The sequence below is a fragment of the Salmo salar genome, chromosome 02, assembly GCF_965601325.2.
Source record: "Salmo salar chromosome 02, fSalSal1, whole genome shotgun sequence".
Lineage (NCBI taxonomy): Eukaryota > Metazoa > Chordata > Actinopteri > Salmoniformes > Salmonidae > Salmo > Salmo salar.
The window spans coordinates 22,282,162-22,302,469 of NC_138292.1; the positions used below are offsets into that span (position 1 = coordinate 22,282,162).

Genomic DNA, 20,308 nt, shown 5'->3' on the forward strand with positions numbered 1-20,308 from the left:
CCGTTAGACCATTGTCTCTGGCATTAGGGTGCTTCAGAGCGCTGGGGTTGGGTACGGAGAAGATTGGGTGGAGGAGGGGGAGGGGGTTGGGGGCAGTGAGAATCTGTGATTAATTTGGACAACTAATTACTTTAACACAGCCACTGAGAGAAAAGAGGTTTATGCTCCCAGCTTAAAAATGATAGCAGTCAGTCAGAACGTATACCCTTTGTCTAGTTGTCCACAGGAATGTTGCTTTTGAAGTGTAGTCCAGAGTTCAGATCTTTGATTGCCCAAGAAATTGCATTGTAGTGCATCAAGAAACAGGCCTATAATGTTTTCTAGAAAGGACATAATTTGAGCAGCAGGTTTTTGCTGAAAAGAGGAAGAAGGAAACAGTGAGACAGGAAGTCAGAGAAAGAGGGACACCTGTGACCTCTGACCTTGTCTACAACAGGAAGATGATGACAGGAAAAGAGAGGACAGGCAGGGAGCAAGGGGGAGCAAGAAAAGGAGAAAGAGAAAGTTACATTGGATTCATCATAATATCTGAACCAGTTGGCTAAGGCTACATACATCCCTTCCACTATAATAACATATAGTGGAAGGGATGTATGTAGACATCCATTCTTACAATGTGTTAATAAATGTACAATAAAGATTGAAACTATGCAACTGAAATTATAGGCTATTACAGGTACTACCAAAACAAACAAAAACTAGACGCTTCCTTTCGAAATGAGACAGTGTGCCAAACCACACAGTGTACTTCCACTGAGTAGGTAGTGAGCTCGTCCAGACACCCTGAGTGAGGTCTTTGGTTTGGAGAGGTGCTCACAGACAGGGATGGACGGGTGACAGCAGCCTGTGAACACTCCTTTGCGTCATGGAGTTTCTTTGTTATGTTTGCTTTTGACGCACGGGTGACAGCTCATCCCCTTTTCCAGGTAGGCAACTCTGTTGGTTTTCGTTGGAATAACTGTCAACTAAAAGAATGACACTTTAAACTTGGCACAGTTCAGGTGTGGGCCTACATAGTATTCTTTTCCTTGTTCTCCTCTCTCTTTTCTTTGGGAACAGAGAAGAGTTAGAAGCCATTTATCTTTACTATTGTTAGACATACTGACACAGTTGCGGGGGATCTTTTTTTAGCCTGGGCAAAGCTTTATCACAATGTCCATTTTGGCCTGCTACTGTGGGCCCTGTATTTTTTTAACAAAACAAACAAGTTCTTCTCACAGCCTACAATGCTTACAAATGTGTGAGCAACTTTTATGAGCAAGACAACGCTGCTGGAGGACAGAGATTTGCAGAGGTTTCTAGATGTTGAAAGGCAGGGGTAAAAATAGATGACTCACAGCATTGGCCATCCTGTTGATTTGGGACAGACGTCAGGCTGTTGATTTGGGACAGGACGTCATCCTGTTGATTTGGGACAGGATATCATGCTGTTGAGTTTGGACAGGAGGTCATGCTATTGATTTGGGACGGAATATCATCCTGTTGATTTGAGGCAGGAGATCAGGCTTTTGATTTGGGACTGAATCAGGTGTTTTTGTCTGGGGCTACAGCAGAAAATGTGCTGTTGGGGGTAATGGGAGACTGGCGTTGGGAAACACTGTACTAGGCTATCACTGACATGTTTGACATGATCTTCTTAGTGTAAATAAATTATGCTAAATTCAGTGATTACACTTCATATGGCTTAAAAATCCCAAAGTGATTACCATAATTTGTGTTTCTAATCATTGTTTATAGACAATAGAGAAAAGAATTATGCATAAAAACCTGGGAAACTATGACTTTATTCTCATTCCCATACCATGGTGATTACACTTGCTAGTCCACTCACAACATCCCAGCATACACTGCGTTACGGTCTTCCGGTGAGAGAGGACACAAGAAACAGTCCAAGGTAGGTCGTGGAAAACTGCCGGAAAATCATAAGAATTTGTCTCTTTCAATTAATATACTGATGGTCGGTATTGTTTTGTTTGTGTGGAAGTATTTCAATTCTTTGGAAATAACGTGTGCCGTGCCACTGTTTTGATATACAGCCGGCTAGCTAGCTGAGTTTAAGCTAATGTAGCTAGCCAGCAAGCAAGCCAACAAATACATTTGAAGCTATGTCAACTATGCTAGCAAGCTATGCTACATTAGTTCATTCGATGTGGTTAGTGAGCTGTAATTTCTAAACTTTCTAGCTAGTCAGAAATCTCCATTAAATTATTTTACTTATTTGTTAACGTTAATTACCAGAAAATAAGGATTGATAAGTCACCTTCCATGACTGAAATCAAGCTAGCTAAGGTTACAACTTCGGCGATGTCGTTTACAAAATAGCCTCCAACACTCCACTCAGCAAATTGGATGTAGTCTATCACAGTGCCATCCGTTTTGTCACCAAAACCCATATACGACCCACCCTCGCTACATACAGTTGTAGTCGGAAGTTTACATACACCGTAGCCAAATACATTTAACCTCAGTTTTTCACAATTCCTGACATTTAATTCTAGTAAAAATTCAGTCAGGTTTGTACGCCTCCTTGCTCACACGCTTTTTTAGTTCTACCCACAAATTTGACAGGATAGAGGTCAGGGCTTTGATGGCCACTCCAATACCTTGCCTTTGTTGTCCTTAGCCATTTTGCCACAACTTTGGCAGTATGCTTGGGGTCATTGTCCATTTGGAAGACCCATTTGCAACCAGGCTTTAACTTCCTGACTTGAGATGTTGCTTTAATATATCCACATAATTTTCCTGCCCCATGATGCCATCTATTTTGTGAAGTGCACCAGTCCCTCCTGCAGCAAAGCACCCCCACAACATGGTGGTGCTTGCAAGCCTCCCCATTTTTCCTCCAAACATAACGATGGTCATTATGGCCAAACAGTTCTATTTTTGTTTCATCAGACCAGAGGACAAAAAGTACAATCTTTGTCCCCATGTGCAGTTGCAAACCGTAGTCTGGCTTTTTTATGGCAGTTTTGGAGAAGTGACTTCTTCCTTGATGAGCAGCCTTTGAGGTTATGTCGATATTGGACTCGTTTTACTATGGATATAGATACTTTGGTACTTGTTTCCTCCAGCATCTTCACAAGGTCCTTTGCTGTTGTTCTGGGATTGATTTGCACTTTTCGCCCCAAAGTACGTTCATCTTTAGTAGACAGAACGCTCCTTTCTGAGCGGTATGACGGCTGCGTGGTCCCATGGTGTTTATACTTGTGTACTATTGTTTGTACAGATGAACGTGGTACCTTCAGGTGTTTGGCAATTGCTCCCAAGGATGAACCAGACTTGTGGAGGTCTACAATTCTGTTTCTGAGGTCTTGGCTGATTTATTTTCATTTTCCCATGATGTCAAGCAAAGAGGCACTGAGTTTGAAGGTAAGCCTTGAAATACATCCACAGGTACACCTCCAATTGACTCAAATTATGTCAATTAGCCTATCAGAAGCTTCTAAAGCCATGATACAATTTTCTGGAATTTTCCATGCTGTTTAAAGGCACAGTCAACTTAGTGTATCTAAACTTCTGACCCACTGGAATTGTGATACAGTGAAATAATCTGTAAACAATTGTTGGAAAAATTACTTGTCATGCAGAAAGTAGATGTCCTAACCGACTTGCCAAAACTATAGTTTGTTAACAAGACATTTGTGGAGTGGTTGAAAAACGAGTTTTAATGACTCCAACCTAAGTGTATGTAAACTTCCGACTTCAACTATATTCGTTGCCAAACCCACTGGCTCCAGGTCATCTATAAGTCTTTGCTAGGTAAAGCCCCGCCTTATCTCAGCTCACTGGTCACCATAGCAACACCCACCCGTAGCATGCTCTCCAGCAGGTATATTTCACCTGTCATCCCCAAAGCCAATTCCTCCTTTGCCCGCCTTTCCTTCCAGTTTTCCGCTGCCATTGACTGGAACGAATTGCAAAAATCACTGAAGCTGGAGTCTTCTATCTCCCTCTCTAACTTTAAGCATTAGCTGTCAGAGCAGCTTACCGATCACTGTACCTGTACACAGCCCATCTGTAAATAGCACACCCAACTACCTCATCCCCATATTGTTCTTCTTTATTTTATTTTATTTGCTCTTTTGCACCCCGGTGTCTCTACTTGCACACAATCATCTGCACATCTATCACTCCAGTGTTAATGCTAAATTGTAATTATTTTGCCAATATGGCCTATTTATTGCCTTACCTCCCTAATCTTACTACATTTGCACACACTGTATATAGATTTTTCTATTGTGTTACTGACTGTACGTTTGTTTATCCCATGTGTAACTCTCTGTTGTTTTTGTTGCATTACTTTGCTTTGTCTTGGCCAGGTTGCAGTTATAAATGAGAACTTGTTCTCAACTGGCCTACCTGGTTAAGTAAAGATGAAATAAATAAAATAAACAAGCTTTCTATCGGTCTGTCTGTCCTAGTTGTGAGTTGTCATTGCACTAGCTATGACCTAGTCAAATAGACAGCTGTACAGGCTTTCATGGATAAGTATTTTGCTAGCTAATAGGCCTATCTGAATTAGTCCATTCCATATTCTATTATCATGACAACAAGATAATTTCCTACTGTGTGTAGTTAGCTTCGGAAGCCCACGCCAGTCAACGAGAGCCGATTTGGAAGGATGGCCTCGTGAGACTAGTGTACAACTCATGTTTAGTTTCATCTCCCTATCGATGTGTTTCAGTGTTGACATAGTGAGACCGCCAGCTAGCCAGCATGTCTGACGTTATTGAGGAGAAGATAAAGAACTACAGGACGGCTCCCTTCGACGCACGCTTCCCCAACACCAACCAGACCCGCAACTGCTTTCAGAACTATCTGGGTAAGTTAGCTAGCTGATCAACTACTTCTGTATTCTGACCTGACACACATTATATCTCCCTCTCCCCCTCTTTCTCCAGCGCCTGCCAGCAGTCTACTGCTCATTTCTACCTCCCAACTGACACACACACACACACACACACACACACACAATGGTGCAAGGACAGGATACTTCTAGCCATCAGGCTCTTCTGCCACCCTGAACACTCTTGGTTCCCTTCCCAGCAATTTTGTTCACAAAGATAAAGATCTGGGTTGGTTAACAAAACAAGGATTGTTATCTGAAGGCCAATTTTAAACTCATTTGCCTGCACTTTGAATCATGCAGTTGATGATTTGCAGTTGATGTGCATTGTAAACGGTGGTATTTGCTCTCGAAGCATTGATGCATGTCCAACTTCTTTGGTTGATAAGAGCCCCATGAGAAGCACCTCAGACAGAGTGATCTAAATCACTATCAGTTCACATTAGACCAGATAGAATGTTGGCTGTCCCTCAGCTATTCACCAAGGTACGCCATCATAAGCCAACTGTCTGTACTGACTGATATGTCCGTTAGGCAAGGGTACTACTTGGGTATGCCAGATCTTTTCGGTCTTCAACACTCATTTAGTAAGGATAGCCTAATGTATCTGTCGGTGTACTTTTTTTCCCCTTTTTTCATTGACATTTTAGTCATTTAGCACACTAACAGTAGTGAGTGCATACATTTATTTATTTTGTTTCATACTGGTCTCCCGTGGGATTCAAACCCACAACCTTGGCGTTGCACGCGCCCGTGCTCAACCGACTGAGGCACACGGGACCCCACTGTTTAGCACATCAGATAAGGGTTCATTTGTGGTGGCTGTTTGCTATTAGAGTTTTAGGTTCAGAAACGTAACACCAGTGTCAGTAAAAGTTGTAATAACTGTCTTAATGTTTACCACTTCATTCTGTCAATATTAACTCTCTCCTCCCTCTCTTTCTAGACTTCCACAGGTGCAACAAAGCTTTGTCAGACAAGGGCCAGGATGTGGCTCCCTGTGACTGGTACCAGAGGGTCTACAAGAGTATCTGTCCCATGAGCTGGGTACGTATGCTGCCACTGTGGCTCATAGTATGGGGCGGGCACTCCTTTATAAGTTTAAGCAGAGCTATAGAGTGGCAAACTATTCAAACAGAGCCTAAAGGAGTGGGCATACACACAATGCCCCCTAACTGCCTTCCCATGGTTGTGTAGTATTGTCAGCAATGATTGGACCTCCCCTAGAGATGGATGATTAATCACTTTAATCAGCTCACGTTAGAACCTACTTTCACTCACATTAGCAGTGCCTCAACTATTCACAATGTGCCAACAGTCTGAGCACCACATTCCATAGAAGCCTTTAGTAGTTCCGGCATGTCTAAACTCTGCCAACAGTCTGTTCTGACATGTCCACTGAGTGGTACAGTTATGAATGTACCTGTTCTTCTGTGTCTCAAATGTCCTTACCTGAAGTGGTAGTTGGTATACAGTGTGGACCTCTGTTATGTTGCAAGTGTTTATACACTCTGTTATGTTGCAAGTGTTTATACACTCTGTTGTGAGTCCAATAACTGACCATGGTCCCAGTCTGAAGTCGATTCCTACCCCCTACCCTTAGACACTTTTCATAGATCTGAAAGCATGGGATGGGTGTAAAGTGAAGGCAGAATGAAGGCTACAGTAGCTACCGTGTTATAACTGTAAGTTACACTGTTTAACAGTTTAACCTTAAGAGCGCATTTCCTCCTGCAGGTCGCCAAGTGGGACGACCAGATAGAGGCCGGAAGCTTTCCCGGCAAGATCTAAAATGGCTGACCTCAGGACATTCTGTTAGCCACACCTTCAACTTTGACCCCTGTAGCGTGCCTAAGGACATGTGTTGACCTCGTACCACACCATTCTAAATGTTATTAACAGTGTTACTAATGTAACAAACACTTAATAAAAATGCGCACCTGTTTTGAACCTGTCTGGTGGTGGTTCATTTGGTATTTTATTAGGATCCCCATTAGCCGTTGCAGGAGTTAATCTTCCTGGGTCCACACAAAACCTAAAACGTGGCAAAATACATAACACTGATATACAGGAACAGAAACACATTTTAAATAAGAACAATACAACTAAAAAAAGTCCTGTACTGCATATATATACACAGCATATACATACAAGATTTTAGGTCATACGGCAGGGTTCTCCAACTGGTGGGCCGAATCAGGCCCGCAGGTTATTTTATTTGGACCCCCAAGTTATTTAATTTTTTATTGTTGGACATAAAAGACTAAAAACACACCAGCAAATCAGTGATTTAAATTTTGGTAATCCAAAGTATTCCCACACATAATAGAGATATATATGATTGTATATGAACGTAAGCAACGTTTGACTTTTTTATGTGGTCAATTTGCAGTCTACAAATTATTTGTAATTTGGTCCGCGGCTGAATCTAGTTTATGATTCCTGTCATACAGGGTCAGAGGCTGTAAGGTTTTGCCTCACTTTGTTGTTTTTTTAAACTAACTTTGCCGCTTGCCTGAGTGACCCGAGTTGGAAGTGAGTTCCATGCAACCATCGCTCGATACAATACTGTGCATTACCTTGAGTGCGTTCTGGATTTGGGGACCGTGAAGAGACCCCTGGTGGCATGTCTGGTGGGGTAAGTACTGTGTCATCTGTATGTAAGTGAGATACAAACAATTTAGAATTTTCAACAGTATGTTTCTTACAAGAGTGATGTGGTCAATCTCATCTACTTTGAGCCAGGAGAGACACTGAATGTTGAAAATACAACCCATTCTCGCTATTTTGACAGGGTTCTTTTTACTTTGATATACCACTTAATTCAGCTGGACATGTTTGAGTTACAATGATGTTTCTGTGATAGTCGGTCTATTGAAAAGTTGTTGGTCATTAGGAATGCAAATTTTTTTTGACTGAGAAATTCCAATCAATCTTATACATTTTATGATTGGGCTCAGTGCACAGCATAGACTGACATTGATTCTGCAGCTTCTAAGTCTTCCATAGCAGCTAATCTCCATATGATGGCTGTAGTCATTACTAGAAATAAATTCAATGCAATGCCCACTTTGTAACACAGGGTGGCAGTGTTGGATCAATTCAATGCATTTCTGCTAAGTAACCAGTTTCTTCATACTGGCAATCTTGAAGAGCTTTCTGATCAGTGAGAATGTCTGCTGATTTATTTTTTTTTTGTTGTTGTGCCATATATCATGACCACATCAGTAGGGTGGATATGGAGTGTGTCTGAGTGCACGTAACACACCTCTCTCTCCCCCTCCCTCTGTTGACTATAGCAGGCTTTCATAGCTCCCTGGCATGGCAATGTTATTGGCTTAGCGAGACCACGTGACCAGTGGAGATGTTGGCCGATTGGTTTCCCTGGCAACAGCTCTGAGACCACAGACAGAATGTGACAGAGAGGAGGGAGAGAGTGATAGACTACACAAAAGTCATGTCTGTCAATCCCACGTAATCAAACTTTTGGGTCCCTGTCAAACAACCAAATTCCTTTTGTATTTGTCAGGATTGACTTGTTTTTGGACTGAAAGCAAACACATTCCAAACTAGACTTAAGCAATGCATGTCATTCTGCTTTTGTATGGATGGTTGAAACTGTTTCTTCTGCAGGGTTTTCCTTCTCAGTAGTGAAGGTGCCTCCTCTACATCCCTCTCATTTTATAGATGTTTCATAAGTAGTGATGTGTTGGAGGAGGACAGGCAGGGTTTCATAGGCAGTGATGTCTTAGAGGGCATGCAGGGTTTCATAGGCAGTGATGTCTTAGAGGGCATGCAGGATTTCATAGGCAGTGATGTCTTGGAGGAGAACGGGCAGGGTTTCATAGGTGTTAGCAGTTGATGTTACTCTTTAATAACACCGACCCCAAAGAAAATCAGGGGGAAGAAAATAGGTTTATTGAAAGAGATAAATCATGTGGGGAGGTAGATGATGGATGTTCATTCTCCCCTGTCCTCAGTGATTCTCCCCTGTGATTCTCTCCACAGAACAAAGCGACACGGTGTAATTTATAACCCCCAGCCCTAGCCTGTGGTTGACCGATTACAATTCCTTGTAGTAAAATTGGGCCAATGGCCAAATAACAAGTATTCTATTTTAAACTCAATGTACAGACGATTCAGACCAATGAAAATGTGGCACACGTAGCTATGAGTCCAGGACTGACATTCCTACACAGATTCTAAACAAATGTTGAACTGAAAACCAACTATTTCCATTGATAATTCCCTAATGATTGTTAGTACTCTCTTGACCTTTAGTCCTCTCGTCCTCTGCATTGTGTATTATCTTAAAATATTCTTACATAGGCATGACATCTAGGAGAACGGGCAGGGTTTCATAGGCATGACGTCTTGGAGAACGGGCAGGGTTTCATAGGCATGACGTCTTGGAGAACGGGCAGGGTTTCATAGGCATGACATCTAGGAGAACGGGCAGGGTTTCATAGGCATGACGTCTTGGAGAACGGGCAGGGTTTCATAGGCATGACGTCTAGGAGAACGGGAAGGGTTTCATAGGCATGACCTCTAGGCGAACGGGCAGGGTTTCATAGGCATGACGTCTTGGAGAACGGGAAGGGTTTCATAGGCATGACCTCTAGGCGAACGGGCAGGGTTACATAGGCATGACCTCTAGGAGAACGGGAAGGGTTTCATAGGCATGACCTCTAGGCGAATGGGCAGGGTTACATAGGCATGACCTCTATGGGAGCGGGCAGGGTTTCATAGGCATGACTTCTAGGAGAACGGGCAGGATTTCATAGGCAGTGACATCTTGGAGAATGGGCAGGGTTTCATAGGCATGACGTCTAGGGTTTCGTGCAGGATGGAGGATGCAAATGGAAGTCACAGTGGTTGGCTCTCACTGTATGATCACACTTCTGAGAATCTGTCTGCTGCACTTGGTGACTGCTTCCGGTTCTCATTTCACAGTTTCCTGTTTCAGAAAAGGAAGTTGGCTCAAGACTCACAGTTGCAGACAGAGAAAGACAGAACAGCAGTATCCCTCCCCAAGTTTTGAAAACAACTGAAAACAGAACTCTTCACCAACCTTATATTTCTTGCACTCATACCTGAACTTGTCTTATCTTCCTTGCACTGATTCTGCTGATAACGGCTATTTTGAAGAAGAGTACTCGCAATGACTGTGATATGTGGTTGTTTTACCCTACTAAATATATTTGAATGCACTGACCGTGAGTCATTCTGGTTAAGTTTCTGCTAAATGACTCCAATGTAAGAAGTTTTTCAGAAGTGCATACACAAAATGAAACAGCAGCACACTGCATTAAATTCTTTAGAAATCACACACACACACACACACACACACACACACACACTGTAACTGCAGCAGTATGTTGACAGGTCCATTACTAGCAGAGAGAACAGTGTCTAGTCCTTTCATTCACTGTGTTCCTCCACTCTCTGGCAGAGTCCAGGCCTCGTTTGTTCTAATTAAGAACATTCTTCACTTCATACCCTCACCCTACCCTCTTCCATAATGCACCACCGGCCAGCTCCAACAAGCCCTGGTCAGGCCCTCTCTGTACGCAGCCTGCTCCTCTGTTCTGTACCTAGACATCCATCCATCTTCCAGGTCAGCACACCTGTCACTGCCACTACAGTATGTCCTGTCCTCTCTGAGTTCTCTCTCTTTATCTCTGTTCTTCTCCCTCTTTGTTCTGCTGGAGGAGTTCTGAATTTAGAGAGGTAGTGGGTTGGCTAAGCATAATAAACACTTTTTTTGGGCCATTTGTGAGGGATAATAAAAGTAATATGCTACATTAAAAAAAGCAGAATTGGTACGAACAGCAATGTTTAGTAAACAAATTATTATGCAGTAGTCTAGGCAGGAGAGTTTGTCAGGTTCCAGACAGGGAATTGGTGGGCAATGAAGATTAGAAAGTGTTGATCGAGATTAAAATGAGCAGGCCATTCTTACTGTTGTTTTACCACCCACTGTGCCGGTCTCATGATTTCTGCATGACCGTGCTTTTGTGTCCGAACTCAGTGGCCATAGTCTTTTGTTCTCGGGTTTGCGGTGGGCAGCACAAAGCTTCCATTCACCGGGGCTGTTTGTTCTCAATCTCGCGATCCGCACGCATTCCCGAGCACGTCGTCCCCCAGATTCAGTCAAGCGCAAAAACAAAAATATTGTTGCGCCACTGGTCCACACATTACAGTATTTACTGAACTCATCGACTCAGAGCTGATGGCTCGTCTGGCATTTAAGCCCTGAACAGCGCCTAACCGGCAGCTCGTCTCCCAGGCTGTATGCCGCCAAGACCATACCGGAAAAAACGCTTCTCATCTGTGGTAGGCTAAGTGAATAACGTGATTCGCCTCCTCCTGTAATATTTTATTTTGATTTATATGGGTGGGGACAAGTTTACCATTGAAGCTGCATCACTCAACTCTGCCTCACACCAATACATAGTTTAGTTAGCTTCTTAGCTATCTGTAAAAAGTGTTAGTGTTATTAGCCGTAGCCTATTTAGCTAGCTCAAACCAACTAATCTCCCACTGTCACGATGGATATCAAACATTGGCTCCGCCAAAGTATCCAAACAAAGCCGAAGGAGCGCAATGAGCAGCAGCAGCATCAAACCACAGAGGCCGCCGCCAAGCCCAGCAGCGATGATGCTGCCGAGCTCCAGCTAGCTCCGCGTGCAGAGCCTTCCCCCTCTTTCACAAGTTCCGCCAGGATAATGGCTCCGCAGCCCATTACACCTCTGACTGTTCCTGACGATCTTGGAACAGAGGAGCCAGCTCAGGTTAGCCTAGAATCCTACCCTAGCTGTAGGTTTTCTGTCCAAAAACATTTGTTTAATAGTAACTGGTTCATAGGAAGAGAGTGTCTGGAATACTTGGTTACTGCAGATGCAAAAAAAAAAAAATCCCATGTCCAAAGTTCTGTGTTGGGTCCAATGTTAATGCAGACAAGGCCCTCACCAAATCTAGGTATTCTAACTGGAAGCATGCTATTGATACTAATGGATTCGCTAGGCATGCATAACGCGAAGAGCATTTGAAATGCACTGTACTGTGGAAAGAAAACTTAGTTTGGGTATGGGTACTCAGGTGTCAACACTTGTTAATGATGTGCAGCTGGCAAGAAATCACATGTAAGTGTCGGCGATTGTTGACATTTATTGAGTTCCTTGTTTCAAACCAGCAACCACTGAGGGGGGACATTGGACACAATAGAGTCAAGAGGGGAGGGTGGCAGTGGACTTTTTTCTATCTATGATGGAATATACTCTCTGAAAAGACAAGGAACTTGCCAAGGTGTTTAGCACTACACCCCACAATGCCACATACACATCACACATTATTCTAAATGAAATCATAGGGCTTATTAGTGGGATTGTCACTGAGGAAGCTAAGTGCGAGAACTAATTTTCCACTTAGAGAAACGTGTTCAGTCAGCAGAGAAGAAGCATGCTACACCGAATGAAAGCTTAACTAATCCAATTCATATTTGAGGGGGATCTTACAAAATGTTTTGGAGAGAATGGAATGATCGATTACTCAGGAAGTTCCACAGAGCATCAATGAGGCTGCAAGTGTTCAGAAAAGTCGAGTTCCACTTCATATAAGGAAATCAGTCAACTGAAATCAATTCATTAGGCTCTAATCCATGGATTTCACATGACTGGGCAGGGGCACAGCCATGGGTGGGCCTGGGAGGGCATAGGTTCACCCACTTTGGAGCCAGGCCCAACCACTGGGAAGTCAGGTCCAGCCAATCAGAATGAGTTTTTCCCTACAAAAGGGCTTTATTTTATGACAGAAATACTCCTCAGTATCATCAGCTGTCCAGGTGGCTGGTCTCAGATGATAATGCAGGTGAAGAAGCCGGATATGGAGGTCCTGGGCTGACGTGGGTACACGTGGTCTGCGGTTGTGAGGCCGGTCGGATATACTGCCAAATTCTCGAAAACGACATGGTAGAGAAATTAATATTAAATTATCTGGCAACAGCTCTGGTGGACATTCCTGCTGTCAGCATGCCAGTTGCACGCTCTCTCAAAATTTGCCAGCATTGTGTTGTGTGACAAAACTGCACATTTTAGAGTGGCCTTTTATTGTCCCCAACACAAGGTGCACCTGTATAATGATAATGCTGTTCAATCAGCTTCTTGATATGCCACACCTGCCAGGTTGATGGATTATCTTGGCAAAGGAGAAATGCTCACTTACAGGGATGTAAAGAAATTTGTGATCAAAAGTTGAGAAAAGTAAGTATTTTGTGCATTTGGAAAATTTCTGAGACCTTTTATTTCAGCTCATGAAACATGGGACTAACACCTTACATGTTGTGTTTATATTTTTGTTTAGTAGATTAGGTCATGCCTTTATTGATCTGATATTTAGTTTACTATGCCTACTACTTCGTACCTCTGTTTTGTTCTGTTCGCTGAGATAGACTACAGATTTTACGCCAACCTCACTGTCACTTCAAAAGCACTCAATGATCTCAGTCTCATAATTTTAACTTTGTTTATTGTGGTATAGCGTGATACAAGCACAATTCAATATCATTTCAATGCAAGAGCCCCCAAAAATGTTGCCCTCTTGATGATTTCAACTACCCCCTTATCCTGGCAATGGGTCTGCCCAACACCAGAGCAATCGCATGCAAGGAACAATGAACCATCGAGTCACATTCAAAACAGCGCCAGAAAGCTGATGCCGAGAGGATGAAAGGTAATATAGCAGGCATCTGTCTCTACCTCATATTTCTGAACAGCTAAAATAAAAAATATGAGGTGATTTGAACGAACATTCCAAAAACATACAGTACCATTCAAAAGTTTGGACCCACCTACTGATTCAAGGGTTTTTCTTTACTTTATTATTTTTTTACATTGTACAATAATAGTGAAGACATCAAAACTATGAAATAACACATATGGAATCATGTAGTAACCAAAAAAGCATTAAACAAATCAAAATATATTTGAGATTTGAGATTCTTCAAAGTAGCCACCCTTTGCCTTGATGACAGCTTTGCACACTCTTGGCATTCTCTCATCCAGCTTCACCTGGAATGCTTTTCCAACACTCTTGAAGGCGTTCCAACATATGCTGAGCACTTGTTGGCTGTTTTTCCTTCACTCTGCGGTCCAACTCATCCCAAACCATCTCAATTGGGTTGAGGTCGGGTGATTGTGGAGGCCAGGTCATCTGATGCAGCATTCCATCCCTCTCCTTGGTCAAATAGCCCTTACACAGCCTGGAGGTGTGTTTTGGGTCATTGTCCTGTTGAAAACAAATGTTAGTCCCACTAAACGCCAACAAGACGGGATGGTGTATCACTGCAGAAATCTGTGGTAGCCATACTGGTTAAGTGTGCCTTGAATTCTAAATAAATCACTGACAGTGTCACCAGCAAAGCACCCCCACACCATCACACCTCCTCCTCCATGCTTCACAGTGGGAACCACACATGCGGAGATCATCCGTTCACCGACTCTGTGTCTCACAAAGACACAGCGGTTGGAACCAATAATCTCAAATTTGGACTCATCAGACCAAATGACAGATTTCCATCAGTCTAGTGTCCATTGCTTGTGTTTCTTGGCCCAAGCAAGTCTCTTATTCTCAAAAAATCTAACATTATTTGTCACAAGCGCCGAATACAACAAGTGTAGACCTTACCGTGAAATGCTTACTTACAAGACCTTAACTAACAGTGCAGTTCAAGAAGAGTTAAGAAAATATTTACCAAATAAACTAAAGTAAAAAATTATAAAAAGTAACACAATAGCATAACAATAATGAGGCTATATGCAGGGGGTACCGGGTGAGTGTGCGGGAGTACAGGTTAGAAGTAATTTGAACATGTACAGTGCCTTGCAAAAGTATTCATCCCCCTTGCCATTTTTCCTATTTTGTTGCATTACAATCTGCAATTTAAATAGATTTTTATTTGGATTTCATGTAATGGACTGTTAGAATAATTTGTATGGGTTAGAATAATGACTTAAGTGTTCCACTCTGAAATTGTAGGATAGGGTGAAATGTTTGATAATTAGGAGAAGATAAAACCAGGATGTGGGTAGATCTGTTAGTATTGTAATACTATGATGTTATATTCTTTAGTAGGGATGTAAACAGAGTGAAGTTGTAGAGTAGATAATAGAAAATCATTAGAGGGTTTAAAATCAAGAGGGTCCCAACGGGGGAGGGGAGGTGAAAGCCTTGAAGAATGTGACAACTTTTATGGTTCTTTGTGGTTAGTGGAAAAGTACTGGTTGTTTGAGAAGGGAGTGGTCTAAAGATAGGAATGTATGTGTGTATTATAAAAGGACTGAGTCCTCATTTTTGACTTGAGAGCCCTCATGAATAAAGATCTTTGAACCTTTTTTATAAAATCTGAGACTTTGCCCAATTATTAGTGAACCCAGGGTCTTACAAACCTAGGGGAATTGGTTAAAGATTAAATGTATCTTTAACCAATTCCCTTAACAATTGGTCCTTCGAGCCGGATCTCATATACAGTGAGGGAAAAAAATATTTGATCCCCTGCTGATTTTGTACATTTGCCCACTGACAAAGAAATGATCAGTCTCTAATTTTAATGGTAGGTTTATTTGAACAGTGAGAGACAGAATAACAACAAAAAACTCCAGAAAAACACATGTCAAGAATGTTATAAAATTATTTGCATTTTAATGAGGGAAATAAGTATTTGACCCCTCTGCAAAACATGACTTAGTACTTGGTGGCAAAACCCTTGTTGGCAATCACAGAGGTCAGACGTTTCTTGTAGTTGGACACCAGGTTTGCACACATCTCAGGAGGGATTTTGTCCCACTCCTCTTTGCAGATTTTCTCCAAGTCATTAAGGTTTCGAGGCTGACGTTTGGCAACTCGAACCTTCAGCTCCCTCCACAGATTTTCTATGGGATTAAGGTCTGGAGACTGGCTAGGCCACTCCAGGACCTTAATGTGCTTCTTCTTGAGCCACTCCTTTGTTGCCTTGGCTGTGTGTTTTGGGTCATTGTCATGCTGCAATACCCATCCACGACCCATTTTCAGTGCCCTGGCTGAGGGAAGGAGGTTCTCACCCAAGATCTGACGGTACACGGCCCCGTCCATCGTCCCTTTGATGCGGTGAAGTGGTCCTGTCCCCTTAGCAGAAAAACACCCCCAAAGCATAATGTTTACACCTCCATGTTTGACGGTGGAGATGGTGTTCTTAGGGTCATAGGCAGCATTCCTCCTCCTCCAAACACGGCGAGTTGAATTGATTCCAAAGAGCTCCATTTTGGTCTCATCTGACCACAACACTTTCACCCAGTTGTCAAACTTCAGACGTGCATGTATATGTGCTTTCTTGAGCAGGGGGACCTTGCGGGTGCTGCAGGATTTCAGTCCTTCACGGCGTAGTGTGTTACCAATTGTTTTCTTGGTGACTATGGTCCCAGCTGCCTTGACAAGATCCACCCGTGTAGTTCTGGGCTGATTCCTCACCGTTCTCATGATCATTGCAACTCCATGAGGTGAGATCTTGCATGGAGCCCCAGGCCAAGGGAGATTGACAGTTCTTTTGTGTTTCTTCCATTTGCGAATAATCCCACCAACTGTTGTCACCTTGCTTGGCGATGGTCTTGTAGCCCATTCCAGCCTTGTGTAGGTCTACAATCTTGTCCCTGACATCCTTGGAGAGCTCTTTGGTCTTGGCCATGGTGGAGAGTTTGGAATCTGATTGATTGATTGCTTCTGTGGACAGGTGTCTTTTATACAGGTAACAAACTAAGATTAGGAGCACTCCCTTTAAGAGTGTGCTCCTAGTCTCAGCTCGTTACCTGTATAAAAGACACCTGGGAGCCAGAAATCTTTCTGATTGAGAGGTGGTCAAATACTTATTTCCCTCATTAAAATGCAAATCAATTTATAACATTTTTGACGTGTTTTTCTGGATTTTTTTGTTGTTATTCTGTCTCTCACTGTTCAAATAAACCTACCATTAAAATTATAGACTGATCATTTCTTTGTCAGTGTGCAAGTGTACAAAATCAGCAGGGGATCAAATACTTTTACTAAAATGGGAAGGGTTAACTAATAATAGGTAGTAAAACCTCCAAAGAGGTCCCGGAATTAACCGGGGACGAGAGATATATGGAATCTGAGAAAAAGGAAGTCGTCAAGAAAGAAGAATGAAGTAGCCAAGAGTATCTAATGGCCACTCTAGGAGAGATAGCCGAAAAGGATGGAGGTGAGAAAAGACAAAGGACCCGTAAGAGAGATGTAGTAAGTGCTGTAAGTGCTGTAGAGGGAATAGTACACCCAAAGACAGAAATAGAGGGGTTTAGGGGGACATGGAAGGATTGACCGAAAGTTTTAAACTAAATACCGGGGAGCTGGAACGAGCAGTTAGACAGATAGTGGGAAAAGATTGGGTAGCCGTGAAGGGAGACTGGACCCCAGGACAGGGGGACAGAGTTGTTCCGCAGTGGACTGCAGACGGAAATTATCAGGATAAACTCAATCAACTATGCAATAATCTTAGGGATTATTATCACAGGTATGCTGATTTTTTTTAAATCCAGGAATGTGGACAGGGGGACAGTGAGACAGTTAGTCAATATTTGGAAAGATTGAGGGACGTGTTTAATACAAATAGTGGACTGATCCAACCTGGCCCTGGGAGAGGAGGAGATGGGCCATATCGCCAACAGCTAAAAATAGCTTTCTTGAGTGGTATGAGACCTGAAAATTGCCAAGCAATAAAAAAGACTCTGGTTGGGTGGGGAACAGATACATTGGCCGAAGTAAAGAGGTATGCAATTCACCATGAACAGAATGAAAGGGAGAAGAAAAGTAAGAGAGACTTGAAAGGAGCCGAGTACCTAATAGATACTCTTGGGGAAGTTGTAGGTCAGAAAAAGGGAGGCTTTAAGGGAAGTGGACCAGACAGAGAAGGCAGAAAATGGACAGGGTCTGATAATAGGAGGTGTTATAATTGCGATAAAACAGGACATTTTGCGTGGGAGTGTAAGGGGCCGTGTTCAAGATGTAATAAAAAGGAACATATCTCACGGGACTGTAAGGCACCTCCGAGAGAAGGAAGGCAAGAACAGAAAGAAGGAGAGCATCTGATAGTAACTCTCGAGATAATCGTAGATAAGCATAACGGAGGCTTCAGGGAAAAGAAAAGTAAGAAAGAACAGACAGGAGCAGAATATTTGACATTGCAGGAAAGAGCAGGAAAGATTTTAAAGAGAAAGGGGGAAACAGGGAGAGTAGAAAATGGATAGAACCAGACGATAGAAAGTGTTTCAATTGCAATAAGACAGGACATTTCGCCCGGGAGTGTAAGGCTCCCTGTAAACATTGTGACCGAGTAGGACACAACCACCAAAATTGCAACCCTAAGCATTAGCATTGGTGGTTCAGAGGTAGAATTCACACCTGCCGTGCAGGAGGCCAGGGTTCATTTCCCGGCCTATGCACCAGTGGATTAAAATTTGAGTTACTTATTGTCATTCAACTATTGGTATGTTTTGCCTGGAACGATACGGTTGTTAGTGTTTGTTTAAGATATAAACCGAACGTTTTGATAGCTTGTTTAGTTTAAATTGAAGGACTAATTCATTCAAAATAATAGTGAGGCGAATTCAATGTAGTACGTTGCCTAAATGGTCGGCTGAAATGAAATAAAGGGAATGGAGTTGTTTTTAAGTATCTGAATCAAAGAAGAGACAGTTACCTGAATCTAATTAATTATAATAATGAGCGGATAGGTGATTGCGATAGAGTTGTACCCACCGAAATGTGTTTTTTTATTCTAAAACAGTTGAATGAAGTATTTTATAAATTTGGCGATTTACATGGTACTTTTAAAGTCTTGGACATTTCATAAGTGTGAAGCCGAAAGAGAGGAGAAAGTTGTAACATATGTTTTAATCTTACGATAGAGGTAAGGCAGAACGTTGGTTGAGTAGGGGTTATATTTTGGTAAAAAAGAAGACGGTTATGCGCGCTGGGCTATATATTGGCTGTAAGCAATTCAGGTCTGGATAGTTGAATCGTAAAAGTTTTGTGATAGTTTCTGGTTATTGATTCTAGGTTAAATTGTTTAGTAACACCAATTAAACAGGAAGTTAATTAAACAGGAAGTTAATGTATTCTAATATTACAATCTGTTTCCGTTACGTGGAACAATGTCAGGTCAGTAAAGTGGATTACCGGTTGAGTTAATTTTATTTTTTACAGGGACAGTGCACCTTAATCACAGTTGTGTGTGTCTAATGGCAGAGTATTCCTATCAAACACTTTGAGAGCCTGTTTGCAGATAGACTGAAGGGGTTTAAATGTTGTAAAGCAAGCTTGGGTCAAACTAGTCAAGTAGTAGGTTAAATAGGGGAGTTTCATAGATTCGAAGTACAGTATTGTATCCAATGGTAGCGCATGTTCAATTAAGTACACATAACCATTGAGGAATTTTAAAACTAATGATTGGAGGGAGTACAGTGGAATTATTATTAGGTTTTGTTTGTAGTCAACTTTTGGGTTTCTGAATCAGTGTAGTATAATGATTGCTGACCAAATGGTTGTGTTTTTTTTCCTCTGGGAAAATGAATGCTTCATTATTTCTCTTTGGAATGTTTCCTAGAGCCACGATATCTTAAAGGGGTATACACACATGGAATTTTAGAATTTTATTTTTGGAGTTTAATTAAACATGTGAATTCTTTTGATAAGGGAATGTTCTGGGAACCTGGGATACAACGTGTAGATAATGTTTGACGGTTTTTCTTTAATTTGTCTAAAAAAGTAAGAAACACATTGTTGAAAGGGTGGTATGACTTTTGACCTCTATCATGGCTTTCCTTTGTGGTCTGATCAGCTTCATGAGAGGGCCATTTGGATGGGGAATTTAAGGTCATTTGTGATACTGATTTGAAGGAAATTTGTATAACTGATAATTTAAGTTTAAAGCTCTTAGACATATTTGTAATTTAAGCACATGAGACGGCAGTGTAAGAAATTGAACACAACAAGGCTGTGAAATTGATATACAGTGGGGGAAAAAAGTATTTGATCCCCTGCTGATTTTGTAAGTTTCCCCACTGATAAAGAAAGGATCAGTCTATAGTTTTAGTGGTTGGTTATTTGAACAGTGAGAGACAGAATAAAAACAAAAATAACCAGAAAAATGCATGTCAAAAATTTTATAAATTGATTTGCATTTTAATGAGGGAAATAAGTATTTGACCCCCTCTCAATCAGAAAGATTTCTGGCTCCCAGGTGTCTTTTATACAGGTAACGAGCTGAGATTAGGAGCACACTCTTAACCTGTTGGGGCTAGGGGGCAGTATTTGCACGGCCGGATAAAAAACGAACCCGATTTAATCTGGTTACTACTCTTGCCCAGAAATGAGAATATGCATATAATTAATTGATTTGGATAGAAAACACTCTAAAGC

The 20,308-nt window shown here is 42.0% G+C and overlaps 1 protein-coding gene across 2 annotated transcripts; it reads left to right on the forward strand.

Annotated features, from left to right (window-relative positions):
• The first annotated feature begins 1,793 nt into the window (after positions 1-1,793).
• LOC106576860 (cytochrome c oxidase subunit 6B1) lies at positions 1,794-6,796 on the forward strand. Of its 2 annotated transcripts, XM_014154366.3 has the most exons (5): positions 1,810-1,894; positions 3,227-3,369; positions 4,685-4,822; positions 5,793-5,893; positions 6,584-6,796. In XM_014154366.3, the coding sequence occupies exons 3-5, from the start codon at positions 4,717-4,719 to the stop codon at positions 6,635-6,637; spliced, it is 261 nt and encodes an 86-aa protein (XP_014009841.3). In that variant the 5' UTR covers positions 1,810-1,894; positions 3,227-3,369; positions 4,685-4,716; the 3' UTR covers positions 6,638-6,796. The 2 variants fall into 2 exon arrangements, with proteins under 2 accessions (XP_014009831.3, XP_014009841.3); XM_014154356.3 differs by lacking the exon at positions 3,227-3,369 and having other exon boundaries at positions 1,794-1,894.
• Positions 6,797-20,308: the final 13,512 nt, after the last annotated feature.

Coding starts and splice junctions, on each gene's coding strand:
- LOC106576860 (XM_014154356.3), top strand. CDS start 4,717: ATGTCTGACGTTATTGAGGAGAAGATAAAGAACTACAGGACGGCTCCC. Junction 4,823..5,792: donor CTGCTTTCAGAACTATCTGG/GTAAGTTAGCTA, acceptor CTCTCTTTCTAG/ACTTCCACAGGTGCAACAAA. Junction 5,894..6,583: donor GTATCTGTCCCATGAGCTGG/GTACGTATGCTG, acceptor TTCCTCCTGCAG/GTCGCCAAGTGGGACGACCA.